This window comes from Podarcis tiliguerta, assembly GCF_965153285.1.
Source record: "Podarcis tiliguerta genome assembly, chromosome: 16".
Lineage (NCBI taxonomy): Eukaryota > Metazoa > Chordata > Lepidosauria > Squamata > Lacertidae > Podarcis > Podarcis tiliguerta.
In genome coordinates, this window is record NC_139549.1 from 5,195,005 (window position 1) to 5,222,007 (window position 27,003).

General features: G+C 46.7%; 2 protein-coding genes across 5 annotated transcripts in view; both read left to right on the forward strand.

The window, feature by feature from the left end:
* The window catches only part of LOC310666130 (intelectin-like protein), an 814,635-nt gene that overhangs the window by 268,553 nt on the left and 519,079 nt on the right, over positions 1–27,003 (forward strand). The window lies entirely within an intron of this gene.
* LOC310666207 (uncharacterized protein) lies at positions 2,252–26,535 on the forward strand. Of its 4 annotated transcripts, none has more exons than XM_083416893.1 (7): positions 2,266–2,631; positions 7,006–7,134; positions 19,066–19,134; positions 20,882–20,923; positions 22,878–22,921; positions 24,020–24,133; positions 26,077–26,535. In XM_083416893.1, the coding sequence occupies exons 2-6, from the start codon at positions 7,074–7,076 to the stop codon at positions 24,128–24,130; spliced, it is 327 nt and encodes a 108-aa protein (XP_083273019.1). In that variant the 5' UTR covers positions 2,266–2,631; positions 7,006–7,073; the 3' UTR covers positions 24,131–24,133; positions 26,077–26,535. The 4 variants fall into 4 exon arrangements, with proteins under 4 accessions (XP_083273020.1, XP_083273019.1, XP_083273018.1 ...); XM_083416892.1 differs by having other exon boundaries at positions 2,267–2,635; XM_083416894.1 differs by lacking the exon at positions 19,066–19,134 and having other exon boundaries at positions 2,252–2,635.

Sequence of the window (27,003 nt, forward strand, 5' to 3'; positions counted from 1 at the left end):
CTGGGGCTGTCCCTGGGAAATAGGAGGGTCTGGTGATGGCCTCCGACTTGGGTGGTTTTAAAAGAGGATCAAACAATTTTGGGAAGAAGGCTACTGATGGCTGCTGGGCACAATGGCTCTACTCTGCCTCCACAATCGGAGGCAACAGTGCTTCTGTATACCAGTTGCTGGAGAGGGCTCTTGTGCTCAGGTCCCACTTGCAGATTTCCCTTGGGGGGTCCCTTGGTTGCCACTGCGAGGACGCAATGCTGGATGAGATGGCCCATTGGCCTGATCCATCATGTCTCTTCTTATGTTCTTGGGTAACACAGGCAGCGGGACGCGGGTGGCGCTGTCGGTTAAACCACAGAGCCTAGGACTTGCTGATCAGAAGGTCGGCGGTTCGAATCCCCGTGACGGGGTGAGCTCCCGTTGCTCGGTCCCTGCTCCTGCCAACCTAGCAGTTCGAAAGCATGTCAAGTGCAAGTAGATAAATAGGTACAGCTCCGGCAGGAAGGTAAACGGCATTTCCGTGCGCTGCTCTGGTTCGCCAGAAGCGGCTTAGTCATGCTGGTCACATGACCTGGAAGCTGTACGCCGGCTCCCTCGGCCAGTAAAGCGAGATGAGCGCCGCAACCCCAGAGTCGGCCACGACTGGACCTAATGGTCAGGGGTCCCTTTACCTTAACACAGGCAGCAGAACTGTCAAATGGCATGGTCTCTAATCTGGAAGTGAGCAAAATGTGTATTCTTCATTAGCTGGCTTACTTCATTTCCTGGAAGGGGGAAAACGAAGAAGAGGAGAAGGATTTCACTTCCTCCAAGAAGCCTCTAACTCCTGCAGGTGTTCTCTGCTTTAGCAATCAGCCCCTTCCTTAAACAATGAAACTATGTCATACCTAGTTCCGGACAGACAGCAGCTGAATTATCCAGCACAAACACTTAAGAGCAAACAACACACACACACACGCACCAAGTTTCCTCTCGCTTTTCCAGAAATCTGAATCACGCAGCAACAAACACAAGGAGCACGTTTGTGGATCGGGCCGCCGATAGCACGGATTTCATTCCATCTTGATCAGCAACCAGTGGGTGCAGCTGTGAACAGAGATAAGCTTTCCTTGGGTGCTTTGCATCTATTTGCTCAGAGGTAGACTGCTGCTGTACATGGAGGTTTCATGTAGACTGGGCACGGGGGAACTTTTGGCTCTCCAGAGGGGACTGGTCTACAACTCTCAGCAGCCTATATGCCACCTGTGCTCAGAGACCTACACTGGCTGCTGATTTGCTTCCTGGCCAAGTTGAAGGTGTTACTGTCCGAATATTAAAGCCCTGGAGAGCTTGGGATGAATGTACCTGCAAGATCGCCTTAGACCCTATTTGCCCATTAGACCGCTTCGGTTGGCAGAATTGGTAGTGTTACAGTTGCCTCATAATACTTATTCCTCATTCGTAAGAAATTGATGCGTTAGTGTGGCAACATTTTGAAATACACCAAGATTGCGCATAGTCAAAACACTTTGGGTTCGATGGCAGTTGGGATGGCCAAAGTCATTTTTCCTGGAATAAAGGTAAAGGTAAAGGGACCCCTGACCATTAGGTCCAGTCGTGACCGACTCTGGGGCTGCGGCACTCATCTCGCTTTATTGGCCGAGGGAGCCGGTGTAAAGCTTCCAGGTCATGTGGCCATCATGACTAAGCTGCTTCTGGCGAACCAGAGCAGCACACGGAAACGCCGTTTACCTTCCCGCCAGAGTGGTACCTATTTATCTACTTGCACTTTGACGTGCTTTCGAACTGCTAGGTTGGCAGGAGCTGGGACTGAGTAACCGGAGCTCACCCCGTCGCGGGGATTCGAACCACTGACCTTCTGATCGGCAAGTCCTAGGCTCTGTGGTTTAACCCACAGCGCCACCCGTGTCCCTTTCTTGGAATACTGCCCCCTTTTTAATTAAAAATTATTATTTTTTGCCACACACATAAAGATGAATACACACAAGTTAAATGTGCGTATAAGTTGTGGGCTTATTGTATTTTTAAACCCTTAAAAAGCCGGCAATAAACACCAGATAAAAACACATGCCGACGTTCCGCATGTCTGGACAGACTTTGCTTTAACAAATATGCTTTTTATTGTGTGCCGAGAAGATTAGAGTTGCCAGATATCAAGAGACAGGGAGACCCTGGAACCTTGACCCCATGGGAGTTGCAGGCTTGCTGGAATTTGCTTTATTGCTTCACTGTTTGGTAAACTGCTTTGAGGTTTCCTTTCGTTTTATTAAATCCATAGCAAATAAGACGCACGGAGGATTCCAACGATTCGGCAAAAGAGGCGTTGTTTCGGGGGGGGGCGCGTTTACAACCAAGTACTGCAAAAATCTTCATAAAATAAATAAGTGTGTACAATTTTCAACTCTGGCTGTTGCGTCAGTGCTCTGAGTTGGAGGTTGAGCGAGATTGAACCAGCCCTCCAAAATTCCCCAGAACCCAAATTCCTAGATGCAGTTTCTGTTCTTTCTCCACAGGCCTCCCCACCTCCCACCCTCCTCCTCTCTGTGCGCTGAGATCCACCTTCGCTTTCGGTTTAACTGAGCTGAGCTCCATTCCTGAGGTCTGTCGCTTGTGGCTTCTGCTCGAAATCCCTCCAGACATGTAAGTATCGCTCCCTTTTGAAGTCTCTCAGGTGGGCTTGCCGTATTGCCAGGGGCAGCCGCAAGAGGTTTCCTGCCCCTCCCAGAAAACATCCCACCCACTATACAGTGGTACCTCGGGTTACAGACGCTTCAGGTTACAGACTCCGCTAACCCAGAAATAGTACCTCGGGTTAAGAACTTTGCTTCAGGATGAGAACAGAAATCGCGCGGTGGCAGCGGGAGGCAGTGGCGTAGCGTGGGTTGTCAGCACCCGGGGCAAGGCAAGTAATTTGCGCCCCCCGCTGCACTGTCCCTCCCCCAGATAGTCCCTCGCTCTCTCTCCGCACCGCACGCCTGGCACCCTCCCCTCCACAGTGGGCAGCAACCCGGCGGCTCGGATCGGATTTGCACAGCCAGCACTGCAGTGAGAGAGAGTGAGTGAGCCAGGTAGGGGCAGAGAGCTGTGAGTGCGCCCCCCCCCAGATGTTGCGCCCGGTGCGGCCGGCCCCCCCTGCACCCCCCACGCAGGAGGACCCATTAGCTAAAGTGGTGCCTCAGGTTAAGAACAGTTTCAGGTTAAGAACGGACCTCCAGAATGAATTAAGTTCTTAACCAGAGGTATCACTGTACTTTTAATCCCCACACCTATGAGTTGTTTGTGACTTTTGGAGGGGAGAGAGGTCTCCGCCCCAAGGGAATTGCAATTTAGAAATCGTCATGGAGAGAAAGCAGGGGAAGGGAACGGCAGTAGGGGCAGCACCAGAATTATATTTTTCAGGGTGGGGGATGGGGATGGAGGAACAGGAAGGTCAAAGTACAGTGGTACCTTGGGTTACAGACTCTTCAGGTTGCAGACGCTTCAGGTTACAGACTCTGCTAACCCAGAAATATTACCTCAGGTTAAGAACTTTGCTTCAGGATGAGAACAGAAATTGTGCTCCGGTGGCACGATGGCAGCGGGAGACCCCATTAGCTAAAGTGGTACCTCAGGTTAAGAACAGTTTCAGGTTAAGAATGGTCCTCCAGAACGAATTCAGTTCTTAACCTGAGGTACCGCTGTACTAGCATAAAGGCTCATAAGAATATAAGATCCAGAGTCTGCTCATACCCTCCAGCATTTCTCTGATGAAAACAGGCTCGTCGCAAGGGGAAAAGCGGGATATTTCAGGGGCAAATCAGAAACTGGGATGGCTTCTGTAAAATCCTGGAAAATGGGGACACCTGGATGGTTTGCTGGATCATCCTAATGGCTCGCTTAGCCCAGCATGTGTTCTCAAATTCACTGAGGACAAATTAATAATAATAATAATAATAATAATAATAATAATAATAATAATAATTTATTATTTATACCCCGCACATCTGGTTGAGTTTCCCCAGCCACTCTGGGCGGCTCCCAATCAAGTGTTAAAAACAGTACAGCGTTAAATATTAAAAACTTCCCTGAAGATGTCTTCTGAATGTGAGGTAGTTGCTTATCTCTTTGACATCTGGTAGGAGGGCGGGTGCCACTACCGAGAAGGCCCTCTGCCTGGTTCCCTGTAGCCTCACTTCTCGCAGGGAGGGAACTGCCAGAAGGCCCTCGGAGCTGGACCTCAGTGTCCGGGCTGAACGATGGGAGTGGAGACGCTCCTTCAGGTATACAGGACCGAGGCCGTTTAGGGCTTTCAAGTTCAGCACCAACACTTTGACTTGTGCTCGGAAATGTACTGGGAACCAATGTAGGTATTTCAGGGCCAGTGTTAGATGGTGTTAGATAGGCTGTCTCTGAACTGGAGGTATTGGGCCAAAGGAAGCCCATCCAGTCCAGCCTCCTGTTCTCCCAGTGGCTAAATACCCCTGAGAACCTAGGAATCGAGATTGACTGCCTCTGACCCTGGACCTCAGTGTCCGGGCAGAACGATGGAGGTGGAGACGCTCCTTCAGGTATACAGGACCGAGGCCGTTTAGGGCTTTCAAAGTCAGCACCAACACTTTGAATTGTGCTCGGAAACGTACTGGCTATTAATGGCTACTAGCAACAATGGCTATGTGCTCTTCTTCCCGTGTTGAAGGCAACATGCTTCTGTATACAAGACACAGCGGAGTTTTCTGGCTCTCAGAGGATGGTGCCCAGTTGCCACTCTGTGTGAGTCTCTGATCTAGGGCTCACCTCTCCCCTCCAGGGATTGAGGCCGCAGAAGCAGCGGTGGCCTTGGACCAAACAATATCAAATTTGAGATTCACACAGAAAGAAGGCAGGCAGGCTTCTCTGAGGGAGGGAGCACTCAAGACCCCCTCAAAAATGAATTGAACTCAGAACCTCAGCCACGAAAACCCGCTGGCAAATAACCAACTCAGCCTGCACCCCGTAGAGGGAAACGAAACTCCTCTGAAAACCTATAAAGGAAGTAATGAAGCCATCAAAACGTGTGGTACTCACAGCCCCATCCATTTGACCTTTGCAATTTCCTGTTTCACCCTTAAACTTTGCTTCCTAAAGAAAAAAAAGAAATCATGTGACTTTTGCTCACCATTATACATAGGGACATAAGAAATCTGCCTTATGCTGAACCAGAGCATTGGTCCATCTAGGTCAGTGTTGTCTACACTGACTGGCAGCAGCTGGACTACAGCTTCCACTATCCCTGACCATGTTTGGGGCCAGGAATGCGTCCAAATATCAGCTGCTAGAAACCCCAGGATGAGAGAGTGCTCTTGGGCCTGATTCCTGCTTGTGGGTTTCGCTTTGGGGCACCTGGGCGGCTCATAGCTGTCAACCGTCCCTTATTTGGCGGGAAACTCCCTTATCCCAGCGCCGTGTCCCGCTGCTGTCCCTTATTGATGATGTCCCTTAAATTTCCCGGGTTTCAAAGGAAGCAGCTCCTCTCCCTCCCTCCCTCCCTGCCGGCCAGGGAGGAGGGAGGCTCCAACTGTGTTGCTTGGTTGCGTTGCTCACCCAATAAGGAGTCTAAGAACGACTGGGGGGTGGAGCTTGCATGCCTTGTGCCGATCAAATCGGCCGCATTGCCTGGGGACTCGCCCTTGCTCAGCGCTTCCCAGTGGAGAGGTGATGGTGGTTTCCCTTGCTGCGTCCCCTTTGCCGGGTTGCTGCACTGTGGGAACCACCGCTTGAGGCTTCGTTTGGCTGCTGGCTGGGCTTTCTGCCTTTGGCTCAGAAGTTGAACATACCTGTGCCCGGGAAATCCCTTATTTTGGCTGCTGATCCCTTATTTTCGAGGCTGCTGGTCCCTTATTTTCAAACCTGTAAGTTGACAGCTATGGGGTGGCTACTGTGAGTACAGGATCCTAGACTGGATGGGCTCCCTTTGGGCCTGATCCAGCAGCCAAGCTCTCCCGATGTTCTTATGAGCCACACTGACTCCTGGAGCTGAAGGGATTTGGAGTCCATCAACATCTAGGGCCTAAAGTTTTCTCTTTCCATGGAATAATCCCTAAGCATTGGGCTAGAAATCCATTAAAGCAGTAGGAATACTTATAAAATGTTGCACCTGCTAATCAAGACGATTCCTTCTGCAGAAATAAATAAGCAAAGTTTCAATGTATTGAACCCATCAGGTCCCAGCATGGGTGACAACAATTCAAGATTCCCTATTAAAAGCAGTCGAAAGCAAATTGTATCCAGTGATAGTTCTACTCAAGAGCAGAATTAATGAATAAACCAGACCAACTTAGGTCCATTAATTTCAGGGAGTCTACTCAGAACAGGACTAGCACGGGATACAAAACGACAACAAAATTTTGAGTCTACTCTGAACGGGACAAAATGTAACCCTGTAATGATCATAAGTGGGACGCGGGTGGCGCTGTGGGTAAAAGCCTCAGCACCTAGGGCTTGCCGATCAGAAGGTCGGCGGTTCGAATCCCCGCGGCGGGGTGCGCTCCCGTTGCTCGGTCCCAGCGCCTGCCAACCTAGCAGTTCGAAAGCACCCCCGGGGGCAAGTAGATAAATAGGGACCGCTTACTAGCGGGAAGGTAAATGGCGTTTCCGTGTGCGGCTCTGGCTCGCCAGAGCAGCGATGTCACGCTGGCCACGTGACCCGGAAGTGTCTCCGGACAGCCCTGGCCCCCGGCCTCTTAAGTGAGATGGGCGCACAACCCTAGAGTCTGTCAAGACTGACCCGTACGGGCAGGGGTACCTTTACCTTTAATGATCATAAGTGGCAGAGGTGAAAAGAAAACATTCGTCCCCTGCAAGAAAACATCTTTCCTTGGAGGGGTTACACCCGTTTCCTTGGCCTACCCAACATGATGATTGCACAACATGGGTTTCTCCAGAAAAATATCTTGGGAGATTTTTATTTTGTCAAAGCGAAAAAGCCCCTTTGCATCCAGCCTTTTCTGTTTCACAATAGAGGGTGGGAGTGACTGGTGTTGTTTCCTGTTAAAACAGCGAAAGGAGCAGTCGCATTGTTCCTCAGTCTAAGGAGTGCTCTGACCGACCCTCTGGACGTTTGAACAATGGCATACATGAAGATGGGAGCCTTATTCCTGCTCACCGCCATTCTTCAGAGTTTTGTAGGTAAGTCACACTGCCTGACATCTTGCATCTCCTTCATTCAGGAGGTTTGGACTTGTCGTTTTTGCCTTTTGCTCGTTTGCTTTGACCCAGTGAGATTTCAGGCAGACGGGTGATTGTCCCAAACAGACCGGCTTATAGAGGAAGTTTGGACATTGCACCCATTTAGGTATAACCGCAAGGCTTTTTTTGAGTCTCAAAACATCTGAATGAGAACTCGGACCTAGGAGAGCCATTTAAAAGCTATGGTTTTTCTTTGAAAGAGAATTTTTGTTTTTATTTCGCTTTGCAATTAGGCAAACTTTACCAACTCATTTTTCGCAGGTTATTCGTTTCTTTTTTAAGGGAATGAGGAGGAATGAATCGTTTAGGCAGGCAGCTGGGGGACGGACGGACAGAATTGATTAGTTATAATTTTACTCTCAAATGTCATTTTAGCAGCTTTTGAAAAAGAAAATGAAATGGGAAGTAGTTACTCATTTACTCGGGGTGGGGAACGTTATGACTTTCCTCCCAGGTACCATCAAGGAAAGTTATAGATAATATTTTATAAAGTCACGGAGAAGCCATAAATTGATTTGTTTCTAGTGAAACATCCAGTTAGCCAGAAGATAAACATTTATTGCACAAGCCAAAGGCCATAACATCATCCAAAAACACTAATAGCATAAGAACATAAGCAAAACCTCCTGTTCTCATGACTCATTGGGAAACCCCCAAGTAGGATCTGAGCACAAGAGCAGTTAAGGCTTTGGGCGGGGGCAGAGTTTAATCTGCAGCAGAAGGCAGAACGCTTCTGAAGTCACAGCCACACCGTTTATTGAAAGCACGTTCAACTCACAGTTAAAGCACATGGTGTGTCCTTCCCCCCAAAAACAGAACCCTGGAAACCGTGGTTTGCCATTTCCAGCACCCTTAACAAACTACAGTTCCCAGGATTCTTGGGGGTGGCACTATGTGCTTTAAATGTGTAGTAAAAAAGGTAAAGGGACCCCTGACCATTAGGTCCAGTCATGGCCGACTCTGGGGTTGCGGCACTCATCTCGTTTTATTGGCAGAGGGAGCCGGCGTACAGCATGACTAAGCCGCTTCTGGCGAACCAGAGCAGCGCACGGAAATGTTGTTTACCTTCCCGCTGGACTGGTACCTATTTATCTACTTGCACTTTGATGTGCTTTTGAGCTGCTAGGGTGGCAGGAGCAGGGACCGAGCAATGGGAGCTCACCCCGTTGCGGGGATTCGAACTGCCAACCTTCTGATCAGCAAGCTCTAGGTTCTGTGGTTTAACCCACAGCGCCACCTGCGTCCCAAATGTTTAGTAAATGTGCCTTAATATATATATGGTGCAGATATTAACTGAATGCCAGTTTCCAAAAAATTAGGAGAGTTGCTGTTTCACTCAACACCATGCTTTAGGCTTCACATTTGGGGCATTTGACCGGCCATTGAGAAAACAGGAGACTGGACTGGATGGGGCCCCCCTTTGGCCTGATCCAGTGGCAGAGCTCTCTTTAAGTCCTTGCATTTATTTCCCAGTTGAATGGATCCTTGTTGCTTTCAGATTTGGGGTAGTTTTACTATATTCTGTTTTGGAGCTGGCTGGGTTCTGTGCAGGCTGACATGTTGTGCGGGTGCCTGATGATCGTCTTCCAAATCAACTACTCTATTCCGAACTTAAAAATGGGAAGCGTAATGCTGGTGGTCAACAAAAGAGGTTTAAAGACTGTCTCAAGGCAGATCTAAAAAAAAATGTAGTGTAAACACCGACAACTGGGAAACACTGGCCTGCGAGTGCTGCAACTGGAGAACAGCCTTTAGCAAAGGTGTCACAGGCTTTGAAGACGCTCAAACTCAGGACGCAAGGGAGAAAGGTGCTAAGAAGAAGGCACGCTTGGCAAATCCTGCCCGGTAACCAATGTCCCCACTGTGGAAGTACGTGTGGATCCAGAATTGGCCTCCACAGTCACTTATGGACTCATTGTTAAAACCGTGTTTATGGAAGACAATCTTACTCGGCTACGAGGGATCGCCAAAGAAGAAGAAGAAGAAGATTAAGGCGATGAGCTGACTCAGGATGCCTGTGAAACTGCTCTCTGGGCAGAATGAAGAAGAAGCATCAGGTCAAACTGACTTCATAAATGAGCAGAAGATCCCCAATGAAGAGGAACTTGTCTTTCATGGCTCTGCATTTAATTTAATCCCAAATGAGCATGTGCAAATGCTAAGGCTGCCCCTCTTTGAAACAAACCAGACGAATTCTAAGGTGTATCAAGGGGGGGAGAGTTCAGAAGATGCACCCACACTTTGGAACTCCCTGCCTATTGACATAGAATCATAGAACTGTAGAGTTGGAAAGGGACCACAGGGGTCATCTAGTCTAACCCCCTGCAACACAGGAATCTTTTGCGCAGTGTGGTGCTTGAACCCAGGACTGTGAGAATCAGAATCTCACGCTCTCCCAACTGAGCCATAAAGCTGTGTACTTTGTTCAGCACCTGCCTAAAAACTATTTTTGTTTGGGCATTCCTATCCAGATATGTAGGGACGCGGGTGGCGCTGTGAGTAAAACCTCAGCGCCTAGGACTTGCCGATCACATGGTTGGCGGTTCGAATCCCCGCGGCGGGGTGCGCTCCCGTTGCTCGGTCCCAGCGCCTGCCAACCTAGCAGTTCGAAAGCACGTCAAAGTGCAAGTAGATAAATAGGGACCGCTTACCAGCGGGAAGGTAAACGGCGTTTCCGTGTGATGCGCTGGCTCGCCAGATGCAGCTTTGTCACGCTGGCCATGTGACCCGAAAGTGTCTGCGGACAGCGCTGGCCCCCGGCCTCTTAAGCGAGATGGGCGCGCAACCCCAGAGTTGGACACGACTGGCCCGTATGGGCAGGGGTACTTTTACCTTTACCTTTATCCAGATATGTAGATTATTGACAGCATTTTAATTTGGTTTTTAGCTTACCACTGATTTTTTTACTTTTTAAAATGTTGAAAAACTATCGTTTTGCTGATAATGGCACTGTTTTGTTTTCTCCCTCTCTTTTTTTTGGGGGGGGGTAAGTCACTTTGAGATTTGTTTTAACAATCAAGATGAATATGAGATCTTATGCAATAAATAAGAAGTTGACGGTTGGGCTCCCAACCAAGGACTGAGTGTCAGAGGTAAAGAATGAGGGAAATTCCTTAAGACGAAGAAGGGAAACAACTTTCACAGCAAGTGGCGAGGAAGGGAAACCCCGGACATCACAAGTCACCCGACCCTGAAAAACAGATGACTAGAAAGGGAAGGAAGTTCAGGGAGGAGTCAGTATGCGGATGATACCCAGCTCTACCTCTCTTTCAAATCGGAACCAGTGAAGGCAGTGAAGGTCCTGTGTGAGTGTCTGGAGGCGGTTGGAGGATGGATGGCGGCTAACCGATTGAGGTTGAATCCTGACAAGACAGAAGTACTGTTCTTGGGGGACAGGAGGCGGGCAGGTGTGGATGACTCCCTGGTGCTGAATGGGGACCAGGTGCGCAGCCTGGGAGTCATTCTGGACTCACAGTTGTCCATGGAGGCACAGGTCAATTCTGTGTCCAGGGCGGCTGTTTATCAGCTCCATCTGGTACGCAGGATGAGACCCTACCTGCCCGCGGACTGTCTCGCCAGAGTGGTGCTTACTCTGGTTATCTCTCGCTCTGCAATGCGCTCTATGTGGGGCTACCTTTGGAGGTGACCCGGAAACTACAATTAATCCAGAATGCAGCAGTTAGACTGATCACTGGTGACTGGGAGCGGCCGCTGAGACCATATAACACCGGTCTTGAAAGACCTACACTGGCTCCCAGTACGTTTCTGAGCACAATTCAAAGTGTTGGTGCTGACCTTGAAAGCCTTAAACGGCCTCAGTCCAGTATACCTGAAGGAGTGTCTCCACCTCCATCGTTCTACCCGGACACTGAGGTCCAGCTCCGAGGGCCTTCTGGCGGTTCCCTCGCTACGAGAAGCCAAGTTACAGGGAACCAGGCAGAGGGCCTTCTTGGTAGTGGCGCCCGCCCTGTGGAATGCCCTCCCAGCAGACGTCAAAGAGAAGAATAACTACCAAACTTTTAGATGACATCTAAAGGCAGCCCTGTTTAGGGAAGCTTTTAATGTTTAATAGGTTATTGTATTTTAGTGTTTTGTTGGAAGCCGCCCAGAGTGGTTGGGGGGACCCAGCCAGATGGGCGGGGTATAAATAAATTATTATTATTATTAATTACTACTACTACTACTACTACTATCTATGGAGCTAGAAGCTGGAGACTACGGTAGCCAAAAATTGGACTGGCCCTCCTGATAACTTCATAGTTAATCTATGGAACTCCCTGCCACAGGAGGCAAGATGGTCACCAACCCTAGATGGCTTTAAAAGAGGACTGGCCAAATTCATGGAGGAGAAGGACTATCAATGTCAACTAGCCATTACAGATAAGCTCTCTCGTCACAGTCAGAGGTTGTAATGTTGAATCCCAGTTGCTGAAAACCGTAGGAGCGAAGAACATTCTTGCGCTAGGGCCCTGCATGTGGATTTCCCATGGGGGCATCTGGTTGGCCACTGTGAGAACAGGATGCTACCCTAGATGGGCTCCCTTTGGTCTGATCCAGCAGGCTCTCCTAACGTTGTAACTCCAGTTCCCCCTCACAGGGGAGCGGCTGACCTGCTCATTACTAACATTTACGAGTTGTATCCAATCTTAGTTCTTACGCAGAACAGAACTGCAGATCTGGACATCAATCATACAAGAAATATGCAAAGTAACTAAGCAAGTACAGTGGTACCTCTGGTTGCGAACGGGATCCGTTCCGGAGGCCCGTTCACAACATGAAAAGAGCGCAACCTGCAGCGGCGCGTCTGCACATGCGCGGGTTGCAATTCGCTGGTTCTGCGCATGACGCCATTTTGTGCTTCTCCGTATGCGCGAGCAGTGAAACCCGGAAATAACCCTTTCCGATACTTCCGGGTTGCCGCAGGACATAACCTGAAAGAATGTAACATGAAGCGGACGTAACATGAGGTATGACCCCAGAACTGCCACTACTAAACGTCTTCCAAGACAACAACGCCCATTCGCAACGCAAAGAGCTCATAACCCACCTACTTTCAGCAGCCAGAAGCATCATAGCCAGACACTGGAGAGACCTGTCAGGAGTAAGCATGGACCAATGGTACCAAATAGTATGGGAAACAGCCTTATTAGAAAAACTAACCAATAAACTGAAACTGACATGGGGACAAATAGAAGAAGACGCCTTCACCCCGGTATGGATACCCTTTATCAATTTTTCTTCTTCTTCTTTGGTCAGTAAGATTGTCTTCCATAAACACGGTTTTAACAACGAGTCCATAAGTGACTGTGGAGGCCAATTCTGGATCCACACGTCCTTCCACAGTGGGGACATTGGTTTCTGGGCAGGAGTTGATCACGGTGAGGGTTTTCCAAGGGTGCCTTCCTCTTAGCACGTTTCTCTCTCTCTCTCTCTTTTTTTAATAAATATTTTATTAAGTTTTACATAAAAAATAGAATAACAAAAAATAAACAACAAAAAAACCCAAAGAAAACATACAATATTACACAACACAAAACAGCAAAAAGTATCAAAAAGAAGAAAAAACAAAAATAAAAACAATTTTATCTTCATTGTATTCCTTGCATTAACTTATTTCTCCGACTTCCCCAGACCTCCCTTCCCTGTATTCCAAATCATACATTCAGACAACAAATCCCTACCCTCTGTCTTAATTAATTTTAGATCTTAATTTTAATATCCTAATGTAACTTAATCTTCTTATATCTTAAAATATTGGATCTTTTAATTTTTTCAACTTTTTACTAATAACCTTTTACATTCAATCTGATGTCGTCTAACATTCATTAATCTTATAATGTTTCTGTAAATAATCTTTAAACTTCCTCCAGTCTTCTTTCACCGTCTCTTCTCCCTGGTCTCTGATTCTGCCGGTCATTTCAGCCAATTCCATATAGTCCATTACTTTCATCTGCCATTCTTCCAGAGTGGGTAGCTCTTGTGTCTTCCAATACTGTGCGATGAGTATTCTTGCTGCTGTTGTTGCATACATAAAAAAAATCCTATCCTTCTTTTGCACCTGTTGGCCAACCATGCCCAAGAGAAAGGCCTCTGGTTTCTTCAGAAAGGTGTATTTAAACACTTTTTTCGTTTCATTATAGATCATCTCCCAGAAGGTCTTAATCTTCGGGCATGTCCACCAAAGGTGGAAAAAAGTCCCTTCAGCTTCTTTACATTTCCAACATTTATTATCAGGCAAATGAGAAATTTTTGCTAACCTGACTGGGGTCATGTACCATCTGTATATCATTTTCATAATATTCTCTCTAAGGGCATTACATGCCGTAAATTTCATGCCAGTGGTCCATAACCATTCCCAGTCAGCGAGCATTATATTGTGACCAACATCCTGTGCCCATTTAATCATTGCCGATTTCACTGCCTCATCCTGTGTATTCCATTTCAACAGCAAGTTATACATTTTTGACAAGTTCTTAGTTTTGGGTTCTAGCAGTTCTGTTTCTAATTTTGATTTTTCCACCTGGAAACCAATTTTCCTATCCAGTTTATAAGCCTCCATTATCTGGTAATAGTGGAGCCAGTCACGGACTTTACTTTTTAATTTGTCTCCCTCTTGCTCCAAAATCTCCCAATATTTTGGCCAGTTGGCCTCCATATTGAGCCTTTTTAGAGCTTTTGCTTCCATTGGTGACAACCACCTTGGGGTTTTATTTTCTAGTAGATCTTTGTACCTAGTCCAAACATTAAACAGTGCTTTCCTGACAATGTGATTTTTAAACATTCTGTGCACTTTAACCTTGTCATACCATAGATATGCATGCCAACCAAAAGCATTGTTAAATCCTTCTAAGTCCAGTATATCTGTATTTTCAAGAAGTAGCCATTCCTTCAACCAGCAAAAAGCTGCTGCTTCATAGTAAAGTTTTAAGTCTGGCAGGGCAAAGCCTCCTCTTTCCTTTGTATCTGTTAGTATTTTAAATTTTATCCTTGGCTTTTTGCCCTGCCAGACAAATCTGGATATATCTTTCATCCACTTCTTGAAACAGTCAGTTTTGTCAATAATCTGCAATGTCTGGAATAAAAACAACATTCTTGGCAATACATTCATCTTTATTGCAGCGATACAGCCTAATAATGAGAGTTTCCTTAGCACGTTTCTCTCTTGCGTCCTGAGTTTGAGTGTCTTCAAAGCCCGTGACACCTTTGGCTGTTCTCCAACCCTTTATCACATACATAGCCCAACAGGACAACAACAAGAACCCGCCAACAGCATATGAATCCATCTGGCTAACCTGATAAAAAAACAGACCCACCCCAGTCACACACATGAAAACAAAGTTCACCACAGCCAATGAAAAACAACCAACCACACCCTAGGCTATGGTTGGACAAACTAAGGCCCAGGGGCTGGATGCAGCCCAATTGCCTTTTCAATCCAGCCCGCGGATGGCCTGGGAATCAGCGTGTTTTTACATGAGTGGAATGTGTCCTTTTATTTAAAATGCATCTTTGGGTTATTTGTGGGGCATAGGAATTTGTTCATATTTTTTTTTCAAAATATAGTCTGGCCCCCCACAAGGTCTGAGGGACTATGGACCAGCCCCTTGAAAAAGTTGCAGACCCCTGCCCTAGGCCAACCCCCAACCTCTCTCACCACCAAAGGAACATAGACAAATAGTAAAGAGAACCCACACAGGTGACACTGACACAAAACCCCACATTGTGCTGGGCCCGGGGGTTAACCTGAGCAACGCGGTCCAGGTCTGGTCCCGAATCCAAGGATTCCTTGAGGAGTCAGTCCAACAGGGCCAAGGCAGGAAACCAGGCTAGGTCAGGCACAGAGCAACAGGCAGGTTCCAGCAAGCAGCAATGTTGCTCCAGCAGCCTTTTATCTCTGATGGGGTAACGATTGGTCCTGATCCCCCGGCGACTCACCTCCCTGTCTCGCCCAAAGGCGAGCACTCCTCCTGCGAGTACTCAGGTCCCTCCTTCTCTCAGACCTCAGTCTCTGCAGCTCGGGAGACATTGGTGGGTTACTAGACCCAGGGGCCGCCTCAGCCTCCACTGACCCAACTGGTAGTGGAGCAGCTGTAAGTGAAGGCCCAGCTGAAGGCAACAAGGTAATCCCCGCATCTGGAGCCAGGGCAGGCTCAGGCCCCTGACTCGGCCCAGCTGGTGCTTGTTGCAGGGGAACCTGTGCAGACCAGGGCCCTTCAGGATCAGGCCCCAGACTCGGTTCATATGCCGTCTGAGGCAGAGGATCCGGTGTGGACCGAGACTCCTCTGGTTCCGAGTCCAAGCCCGAGTCCCAGGCCATCACACACACATATACTAAGTAGAATAGAAGCATTGCCACCCAACCCCACCCCACTCACCATTCCCCCCTCCACCTCTTTCCCCCTTTTCTTCCTGATGTAACGCTAATGTCTCAGCAAATGAAACTGATCCGTAGAAAACGCAACTTGAAAAAAGAGACATTGCACATACTTTTGTGAACCAAGAAATCTTTCATAAAAATATATATTTTTTAAAAAGAATAGAACTGCAGATATCAGGCTCCTCAGTTCGGAATTGCAATCTTAAATTGTTCTGTAATATCTGGTGGGTGGTGCCTTTATTAAAAAAACAACACATATATACTACTTGTCATGTAAGCATCTCCAGGCTACGTGCCATAATAATAGGAAAATAACAAAATGTAAAATGTAATTACAATCGATATCCACTTAGCAGCTATGATGGAGAGCATGAAGAACTCTTTAGTAAGTGTTCCTGGGGACACCGATTGGCCCTTGACAGAAATATTCCCACAATCAGGCAATGCAGGGGGGAAATTGACTAAACCAAGCCATCTCTGGCTTACTCAATTTCAGTCCTGCTGGGAACTTTGAAAGATGGTTGGATTATTGAGCCAGAGTTTCTCTTTTTCGGGGTTAAGCAGGCCGCTCGTGTGGATACATGAATAAGGATTTGTCTCCCCATGTGTTATTTTTATGCATAATTATAGGTAAATGTTATAGAATGATAGCCTGAGGATTTTATAGGAAGTGAATTTATAAATAAATGGTCCAGATCCACATGCAGACAGGGAGGGGTCAGCTGTCCCAGGGTACCAGGCAGACAGGAAGGTGTGGCAAGGCAAGATCAGCACCTTGGAGAGGGACCAAAGTGTGGGTATCAGGACCACGGTTTGCCTCAGCAGTGTCCTGAAGCCATTCATAGGGGCATCTTATTCATGATAAATTAATGAATAAGGTAAAATGGGGAATACGCAAGAGAAATTATTTTGAGTTATGAAGGGCGTTTGTAGAATTTGTTCTGATAAAACGGAAAGGGGTCAAACCATCACAAGAGGTGCTGAAATTTTGGGAGGCTGGATAGCTACAATGGAATGCTCTCGGTGGTGGGGTGCACATTTTTATTCTTATTTATTTATGATTATTGCTGTTGCTTAGTCATTTAGTCGTGTCCAACTCTTCGTGACCCCCTGGACCAGAGCATGCCAGGCCCTCCTGTCTTCCACTGCCTCCCGCAGTTTGGGCAAACTCATGCTGGTAGCTTCGAGAACACTGTCCCACCATCTCGTCCTCTGTCGTCCCCTTCTCCTTGCGCCCTCCATCTTTCCCAACATCAGGGTCTTTTCCAGGGAGTCTTCTCTTCTCATGAGGTGGCCAAAGTCTTGGAGCCTCAGCTTCAGGATCTGTCCTTCCAGTGAGCACTCAGGGCTGATTTCCTTCAGAATGGAGAGGTTTGATCTTCTTGCAGTCCATGGGACTCTCAAGAGTCTCCTCCAGCACCATAATTCAAAAGCACCAATTCTTCGGCGAATGGTCCTTCTTTATGATCCAGCTCTCACTTCCACACATCACTACTGGGAAAACCATAGCTTATGATTATTACTTTATAAAAATAAAATAAAAAAGAAGGGGCATCTAGCCCAACTCCTGGAAATAGTTATAGCCTTGTCTATGTAGTCATTAACTAAATCCTGCATCTGCACATTTAAAGGCCTGATAGTTTCCTCTGCAGCCATTGCCTTATTCTGAGGACTGGGGGTTCAAGCTGTGGAGCTGTGCTCTTGACAGGAGATCCCTGAGGAGATAAGAAAAGCCTATTGGATTGGGCCCTTCCAGTCCAGAATCCTGTTCTCACAGTGGCCAACCAAATGCCCATTATGGAAAGCCTGCAAACAGGACCCCAGAACAGGAGCCCTCTCTCATCTTGCTGTTTCCAACACCTAGTATTCAGAAGCATTGCTTCCTCCGACCATAGAAGCAGAGGACGGCCATTGTGGTTAATAGGCATTGGTAGCTTTCTCCTCTGTTAATTTGTCCAGTCCTCCTTGGAAGTCCTCCAACCTGCTGGCCATCACTGTGCAATGTTGAAGCAAGTTCTTCTGTGGAATTACAGTGGTACCTCAGGTTACATACGCTTCAGGTTACAGACCCCGCTAACCCAGAAATAGTGCTTCAGGTTAAGAACTTTGCTTCAGGATGAGAACAGAAATTGTGCTCCGGCGGCGTGGCAGCAGCGGGAGGCCCCATTAGCTAAAGTGGTGCTTCAGGTTAAGAACAGTTTCAGGTTAAGAACAGACCTCCAGAACGAATTAAGTACTTAACCAGAGGTACCACTTTATGTGCTGTGATATCTCCTCAAGAATCTCCTGACTCGCTAAGGCCTAGGACCCTCGTACTTACGGGACCGCCTCTACTGGTATGTCCCGCAGAGGACCCTAAGGTCCACGAATTATAATTGCTTAAAGGTCCCAGGCCCTAAGGAAGCCAGACTATCCTCCACCAGGGCCAGGGCTTTTTCAGTGATGGCTCCGACCTGGTGGAATACTCTGTCCCACGAGACTAGGGCCCCGCAGGTCTTGATCTCCTCCCGCAGGGCCTGTAAGACAGAGCTATTCCACCTGGCCTTCAATTTGAATTAACCTGATCCTCTATTCCCTTTTTCTTTTCCTCTTCTATGAAGAAACCCTTTTTGGGAGCCACATTTAAATTCCTTTTCACACACTTCCTTGCTGGCCCTAGTAGGACCAACTTGGCCAGTTAGCCCTGGATATCATTCAATGTCTACTGACTGGGTTTTTGTTTTTCAAAAATGACCTCTGAATTTTTGAATATTATTGATATTGATGCTGCATTTTATGTTGTATTCTATACTGTTTTATGCTGTTTTTAAGCCGCATTTTAATCAATGTTTTATATTTGCTGTTAGCCACACTGAGCCCGGTTTTGAAAATGGGAAGGGTGGGGAATAAATAAATAAATATTAATATTATTATTATTACCATTAAGGAAGTATTTTGCGCTCTATAAGGCGCGCCGTATTTTTCGCTCTATAAGACGCACCACATTTCTCTCTCTATAAGACGCACCAGACCACAAGATGCACCTAGTTTTTAGAGGAGGAAAACAAGGAAAAAAAATATTCTGAATCTCAGAAGCCAGAACAGCAAGAGGGATCTCTGCGCAGTGAAAGCAGCAATCCCTCTTGCTGGTCTGGCTTCTGGGATAGCTGCGCAGCCTGCATTCACTCCATAAGACGCACACACTTTCCCCTTACTTTTTAGGAGGGAAAAAGTGAGTCTTATAGAGCAAAAAATACGGTATTTGGACTGATCAGCATAGGTCTGGGAGCAGAGGTATTTTCCTTGGGAAAGAGATGCGGGTACCAGGGACCATGGAACAGCTTGGGGCAGACCAAGGATTTGACCCATCATCAAGGATGCCTTCATCAGAGGCCTCTTAAAGATGCTGTATCTGGGCCACGACCCCAATGGCTTATGTGTAGAAGAGGCATTTGTCAATATCCAGAACAAATCTCTTGTCTCATGCTCACAGGCTTGAAATTTTGCTTTCTTAGAAAGGAGCACCGCTGGCTTGACTATACATCTTGAGGAAGCCGGCCAGAATTACTCCTTTTATATCAACGGTAAGAAAATCCATCAGACTTTGGCAATTTTAAGGGGAGTATTAACAACTGCACAGAGAGCTATCCGTTAATCACCACCAACCATTATATTTGCATGCTGGTTTTCCCAAATTGTGTTTTGGAGGGAGTCACAGGAACGGTAGGACAAACCAGTGTTTTGGCAGGTGCGTTGGAAAACAAATTGGAAGTCTTACCAAATGCATCCCACATTGTAACATTCAGACCAGTGGTTCCCAAATTGTGAGGTACCACTCCTTGGGGGTCGATGGGATTACCTAGGGGGTTGCTAAGAGGCAAGGGGCTCTGGAGGTGTCATTGACTTTGAAAAGCTGGTCTCACTGGATTAGATATGTCAGTTTCATTTGAATTCATTAAACAAAACTGGTTTCATTGGGTTTTGAATAATTTTGACTGTTTAGAACTGTATCATACTATATTATCTTCCTTAGTGGGTCCTGCAAAGGGTTATTCTGAACAATGCTTTTTATACGGTAGGGGGCACTGGAGGGTGATTTATGGAACAAAGGGGGGTGGCCCCCAAAAGTTTGGAAACCAGGGGGAGAGGGCCGTCTCTGTGGTGGCCCCCAAGTTGTGGGACCTCTGTCCCACAAAGGTGCCCTGGAACCTGCATTGTATAGTGTAGCTTCCAGTGAACACCTTTGATCCTTGAGGTAGATGTTTTTAGGACGCACTTATTTTGGTGATTGTAAGATGTTTTAAACCGTGTTGTGTTTTCTGGTTGCAACCTAGGGTGAAGGGAGGGTAAGGTAATAATAATAGTACAGTGGTGCCCCGCAAGACGAATGCCTTGCAAGACGGAAAACCCGCTAGACGAAAGGGTTTTCCGTTTTGGAGGTGCTTCGCAGGACAAATTTGCTATGGGCTTGCTTCGCAAGACGAAAATGTCTTGTGATTCCTGGGGTTTTCCCCCCCCTCCCACCCTTTTTCCCAAGCCCCAAAGCCGCTTAACAGCTGATCGCTAAGCCGCTTAACAGCTGATCTAAGCCGCTTATCAGCTTATCTAAGCCGCTAATAGCCTTTTAGCAGCTAATCCGCTAATCCCTTAAGCCTTTAATAGCCGCTAATAGCCGCTAAACTGCTAATAGCGCTAATCCGCTAATGGGCTTGCTTCGCAAGACGAAAAAAACCGCAAGACAAAGAGACTCACGGAACGGATTCTTTTCGTCTTGCGAGGCACCACTGTAATGATAATAATAATGGGGTTCCTTATTTTATTTCATTATGTTCCATTAAAAAGAAAATAATAATAATGTACTTGGCACCTGCTTGTTCCGTTAATGGAATTGGAAGTCTCTAATGACTGCAATTGCACATTGCGGTTTTTGTTTCAGTGTGGTGTAGTGGTTAGAGTGTTGGACTAGGACCTGGGTTCAAATTCTCCCACTTGGCCATGGAGCTCTCACTGGGTGTGGCCTTGAGGACCAGTCACTGCCTCTCAGCCTAACCCACCTCACAGTGGGGTTGTGGGGATTAAATGAGAAGCAGGGAGAGCCATGTAGTACACCTCCTTGGGTGGAAAGCTGGGATATAAACGCAATGAATTAATAAACACGATTAAATTAATTGTTCTGACCTGACAGAGTTAACTGTGGCAGAGGGGGATTCACATTATGACTATTCTTTGCACAAGTGGGAAAGGAATATTTGTCAATATTCAGAATTAGTACCCTGGTCTTCAATGATTTCTGTTACTCACTTCAGTATTCTTACAACTTTTTCCTCACAGAATCCTATGAGGACTTTTACAGGAACGACAGCGACTATTATGGTATGATGATCTGGAAGGATCTGCTGTAACAGCGTGGAGAGTGTCATTTGGCCCACTTGGGGCCTATGGATTGGCCAAATTTGACTGGATTACCCCAACCGGTCAGAAGGTTTGGGGTCAGACCCTCCGGTTTGGTGGCCTCAATGAGGCAGGGCCAGTTTAAAGCCACAGTTTTTGAACTTTCAGCTGCAAGGGAACCTTTTCTTCATCAACTGAATGTTGGAAATTGGGAAATTCAGGAGAGATAAAAGGCCTGTTTTCACACAGTGCATACAGTCATACATTGGAAGTCAAATGGAATCCGTTCCGGAAGTCCGTTCGACTTTTAAACGTTCAAAAACCAAAGCATGGCTTCAGATTGGCTGCAGGAAGCTCCTGCAGCCAATCGGACGCAGCGGCGGACATTCTGGTTCCCAAACTGGAACACTCACTTGCAGGTTTTCGATCGTTTGGGAGCCAGTTTGTTTGGGAGCCAAGGTGTTCGAGATCCAAGGTACAACTGTATTTAACTTTTGGAACTTCCTCCCACAGGAGGCAGTGATAACCACCAACTTGGATGGCTTACAAGAGGATGGTGAATTTTGAGCATCTAAGCCCAAAGCATAGAAAATAAAATCCCACCAGACCAGATGACCTAAAAGGGTCCCTCTGGATCTAGTCCAACCCCTCAGAGACATGCGGTTTATGTGTATTTTTTTCCGCAATAGCTGAGTTCTCCCCCCTCAGTGGTTAAAGTGCACACTTAATAAATAAATAAATTATTAGTTGAATATAAGAACAACATATAATCACATACAAGCAATCAAATACAGTTTTCCCCTACCCCCCCCCCAAAAAAAAACCCAGCCCCAACTACGTCCAGGTAATTACATTAGTAATAAAAAAAATTCTATAGTTGCTGGTTTAAAAATATCATTCCACTTGCTCCCATGTGTCTTAGGTGGTTTAAACCTGAAGTTCTTATACAGTGGTACCTCTACTTACAAGTGCAATCTGTTTCAGGGTGCCGTTCGCACCCTGAAAAGTCCGTAAGTAGAGTACTGTAAGTGCGCAATAGGGCATTTCTGTGCATGCGCGAAGCATGCAGATCACTTCTGTGCGTGCGGCGAACCCAGAAGTAAACACTACCGGGTTTGCCACATTCGTAACCTGAAAAGCCGCACCGCGAAGCAAACGTAACACGAGGTATGACTGTATACCACAAAAATCAACTGTAGATCCCCTGCTCAGTTGGTTAGAGCATGGTGCTGATAATGCCAAGGCTGCAGGTTCGATCCTTGTATGGGACAGCTGTATATTCCAGCATTCCAGGAGGTTGGACTAGATGATCCTCAGGGTCCCTTCCAACTCTACAATTCTATGATTTATGACCTCCAAGGATTTTCATTGCTGGACTGTTGAAATCCCGGCTGCAGCTGACATCAGTGTCCAAAGCACTTTAGAGCAAAAATCATCCATGTTGTCCACCCACATATTCAGTAAAGGCAGTTTAAGAAATACAGTGGTGCCCCGCAAGATGAATGCCTCGCAAGACGGAAAACCCGCAAGACGAAAGGGTTTTCCGTTTGCAGAGGCGCTTCGCAAGACGAATTTCCCTATGGGCTTGCTTCGCAAGACGAAAATTGACGAAAATTTTCGGGGGGGGGGGTTCCGCTCCAAAACCCCTTTTTCTGAATCGCTAAGCTGCTAAAAGCATTTTAGCAGCAAAACCGCTAATCCCCTAAGCCTTAAAAAGCCGTTTTTAGCCCTTAAAATGTCAATAGCGCTAATAGCGCTACTCCGCTAATGGGGTTGCTTCGCAAGACGAAAAAACCGCAAGACGAAAAGACTCGCGGAACGGATTCTTTTCGTCTTGCGAGGCACCACTGTACATTAATTAATAAATAAACATATAAATTAATAAATTAATAAATATATAAATTAAGTGTTTACTTCTTCTTTTTTACCATTCCAGGTATACTCGAGTATGATGAGTACGAAGAAATAGAAAAAGTACCGGTAAGTCGCTTTTTGGGGAATCTACAGGTTAAATCCCACCCACCCCTCGGTGGGGTGTTGAGTCTCTGTAGGAGCAAGTCGAGAGGCTAGGCACTGAGTGTTGCTGTACAGAATGCTGCTAGTGGTCCTCCCTCCCCACGCCATCGCTGAGTGTGCCCCTTCCTTCTTGGTTGGCCCAATAGATGCCTCCTCTGGGGCGATGTGCATAGAGGCTAATACCTCCTCTTCTTTATTTATGTATACACTGCTTGGGGACACGGGTGGCGCTGTGGGTTAAACCACAGAGCCTAGGATTTGCCGATCAGAAGGTCGGCGGTTCTAATCCCCGCGACGGGGTGAGCTCCCGTTGCTCAGTCCCTGCTCCTGCCACCCTAGCAGTTCGAAAGCACGTCAGAGTGCAAGTAGATAAATAGGTACCGCTCCAGCGGGAAGGTAAACGGCGTTTCCGTACGCTGCTCTGGTTCACCAGAAGTGGCTTGGTCATGCTGGCCACATGACCCAGAAGCTGTACGCCGGCTCCCTCAGCCAGTAAAGCAGGATGAGCGCTGCAATCCCAGAGTCGGCCACGACTGGACCTAATGGTCAGGGGTCGCTTTACCTTTAGATACTGCTTGTTGTAAAAAAGAAAAAAAGAAAAAACCCTCAAAGCGGTTTCCAAAAAATGTTTAACGTAAAAAATTACCATTGAGGAAAAAATTAAACTTTCGGAAAGTTAAAATAATAGAGTAAAATTGCACCAGCTCTCTAAAGCATCTGGGTAGGCTTGCCCAAATAAAAATATTTCTCTGCAAGCACCAAATAGAGAACAGTTGAAGGCACCTGCCTGAAGTCAATAAGCAGGGATGTTCCAAAGATTTTAGTTTCTGCCACACTGAAAGATCGATTTCTCGCTCCTTTTGCCAGTGGCTCGCTCAGAGAGGGCAGGTGAGCAGGCAAAGAGGAGGCAGAGGAGCACCAGGGGCAGAAGGCACGAAAGATTGGTGTGAGGGGTGTGCCCCAATGGCAGCTTCCCAGCAATACAGACCCCTTCCCTGCCAGCCCTAGAACCAAAGATCCGTGTTTGCAGAGTAACGCACAGCCTTCTGTTTCCTCTTGTAGCGCCCTAAGGACTCCACCGGGCCTTTACATCCTTGCAGCTGTGTCCTGTTCCTCGTTAGTCTCCTCCACACTCTACCTGTCATCCTGCGAGTCCTCAATGCGCGACACTAGGAGGTACAGAAGTTCTCATCGTATTTATCTGCTTTGACAATGTGCCTGTGGAGTAGATACGATACAATAATCTTTATTGTCGCTGTCCCATACAGAACAACGAAATTGGGGAAGAAAAAAAATCTACATAAGACATTCAAAACCAACAAGCCTGCTATCCCAGTTATCCCAGCCTGGTTAGCCCCCCTAAAAACTCTGATACCCCATAATTAAATACAATAAACTCCCATACAGACTACCTTACATTGCGTTTAAAACCAAAGTTGCATTTGGGTAGAAACTGTTTCTCAGGCGGCTAGTCCTAGTCTTTATAACCCTGTACCTTCTTCCAGAAGGCAGAAGCTGAAAGAGATCATTTCCAAGGTGCGCACTATCCTGCGCTATCTCTGCAGCTTTCTTATGGCACCTGGAAGCGTAGATTTGATCCAAGGTGGGAAGAGTGCACCCAATTATTCTCTCCGCAGTCTTTACAACCCTGGACAGCATTGTTTTTCCCCTGACCGTGCAGCTCCCAAACCACACACACAGACCATAAGTTCATACACTGTGAAGAGATGTAAAAAAGTGTTAGAATATTCAGGACAGATAAAAGAAAGCACTTCCTCATGCAGCCCTTGGTTAAACCACATGGAACTCGCTGCCACAGGAGGTAGAGATGGCCACCGACTTGGAAGGCTTTAGAAGAGGATTAGACAAATTCATGGGGAAGGCTGCACTGAGACAGCAATGCTTCTGTATCCCAGTTGCTGGAATCTTGCTCTTCTGCTTGGATCCTGCTTGCGGGTTTTCCAAAAGAGGCATCTGGGTGGCCACTGCGACAGCAGGATTCTGAACTGGAGGAGTCATTGGCCTAAACCAGCTGGCTTCTTATGTTGTTGACTGTAAGAGATAGCGTGAAAAGACATTGGTATATATATATAGAGAGAGAGAGAGAGAGAGAGAGAGAGAGACGTGGGAGGCACTGTGGGTTAAACCACAGAGCCTAGGACTTGCCGATCAGAAGGTCGGCGGTTCGGATCCCCACAACGGGGTGAGCTCCCGTTGTTCGGTCCCTGCTCCTGCCAACCTAGCAGTTCAAAAGCGCGTCAAAGTGCAAGTAGATAAATAGGTACCACTCTGGCGGGAAGGTAAATGGCGTTTCCGTGCGCTGCTCTGGTTCGCCAGAAGAGGCTTAATCATGCTGGCCACATGACCCGGAAGCTGTACACATGACCCTCGGCCAATAAAGTGAGATGAGCGCTGCAACCCCAGAGTCAGCCACGACTCTTATCTTATACAATATTTTAGACTTCCGTCAACAGCCTCTGAAGATTTTCCGTTCTTTATCACTTGTTCTGAATTTCTTAATTTCTCTATTACTTTTAATTGTCCTTAACTGAGAATTCTTTTCAAAGTCTTCCTTGCAATATTTCACATAATCCTCCTTACAGAACTTCTTGCAGTCCTACTAGCGTAATCTGTTTATCACAATTGCTTTTCAAATAGCTCAGATATTTACTCCAGTCCTCTAAGAATCTCTGATCCCGCAAGTTTCGAATCCTTCCTGTTCATTTATCTAATTCTGCATAGTCCATTAATTTCATTTGCCATTCTTCTTTCGTCAGCAATTCTTCGTGAAAAGACATTGTTAGGAGAATCTGCTTGCTCAGACTGTACGAAGGATGTGTCGAGAGCTTTCAAAGAAAGTTTGTGCAGGAAAAACATGGCTTTGTGCTAGTCTGCAAGAGAACAGGCATCCTGTCCTTCTTGCTAAATCAGGCATCCAGCTCTGATAATGCAGGCATGCTTTTTGTCTGAGTAGGTGACTTAATTTCTGCAGATGTGCAAAGCTAAACTGAGGGAATGCCTCTAGATAAGCCTGGGTAATTCATAGGTCCGTGGAGTCTACCTTTGTTGAATTATTTTTAATAGATTCTCTTTGCTCTCTCTCTCTCTCTCTGTTCCAGATCTCATGCAATCTGCTTGCTTTGGTGACAGGATTTGTTGTTTTAATGTCTTCCTGAGTGTCAAAGAGGAACTTTCCTACACCTGTGAATGAAATGCCTTATTTTCCTACAGTACTGCTATGATCAAAAGAATCACACAACTTCTTCCATGGGCACAACAACTTTTGTGCCTTCCCTTCCCGGAGCAAGGCACACAGGCTCTTCACGGGACATTATTTGTTAAATTCTAGGAAGCATCTAAAGCATTTTGATGTTTTGGGGTGGGAGGGAGCAAAGAATCCTAGTGTGGTCCCTGCCTATGTCTTTCTCGGCAAAGGATATTGGAAAATTCAGATGGAATCTGCAAACAATACGTGATTGATGAGTCTCCTCTGCCCATTTGCATTGAAATTAATGGTGGCAGAATAACGTAACGCCAATGTAAATTATGTAATAAATTATGTAAGTCTGCCACAGCAAGCAGCAGAATGAACAGTGTTGTTTTTGGCAGAAGGTGGCCTGCAGCAAAACAGAAGCAGTGCTGCATACAACAGGAAACGATTCCCTCGTACACCCCTACCTTCTGCTCATCTAAAAAACGTTATTTTTCGCTCCATAAGACGCACCTGACCATAAGACGCACCTAGTTTTTAGAGGAGAAAAGAGGGAAAGCCCTGTTTTTTGAGGATCAGCTCAAAGTTTTGCAGCTTCTTTTGCAAAGGGGAAAAGCCTTTTTTTTTGAGGTTCAGCTCAAAGTTGTTGAGCTTACTTCGCAAAGGGACAAAATCCTGTTTTTATGGGGTTCAACTCACAGTTCTGCAGCTTCTTTAGGAAAGGAAAGGGAGCCATTTCTACAGTTTCCAGACAGATAATCTAATCAGCCAGTCGCATGTCGCTGGGGAAACAAACAGCCTCCATCTGCAGAACATTCAACAATGGAGGGCTGGG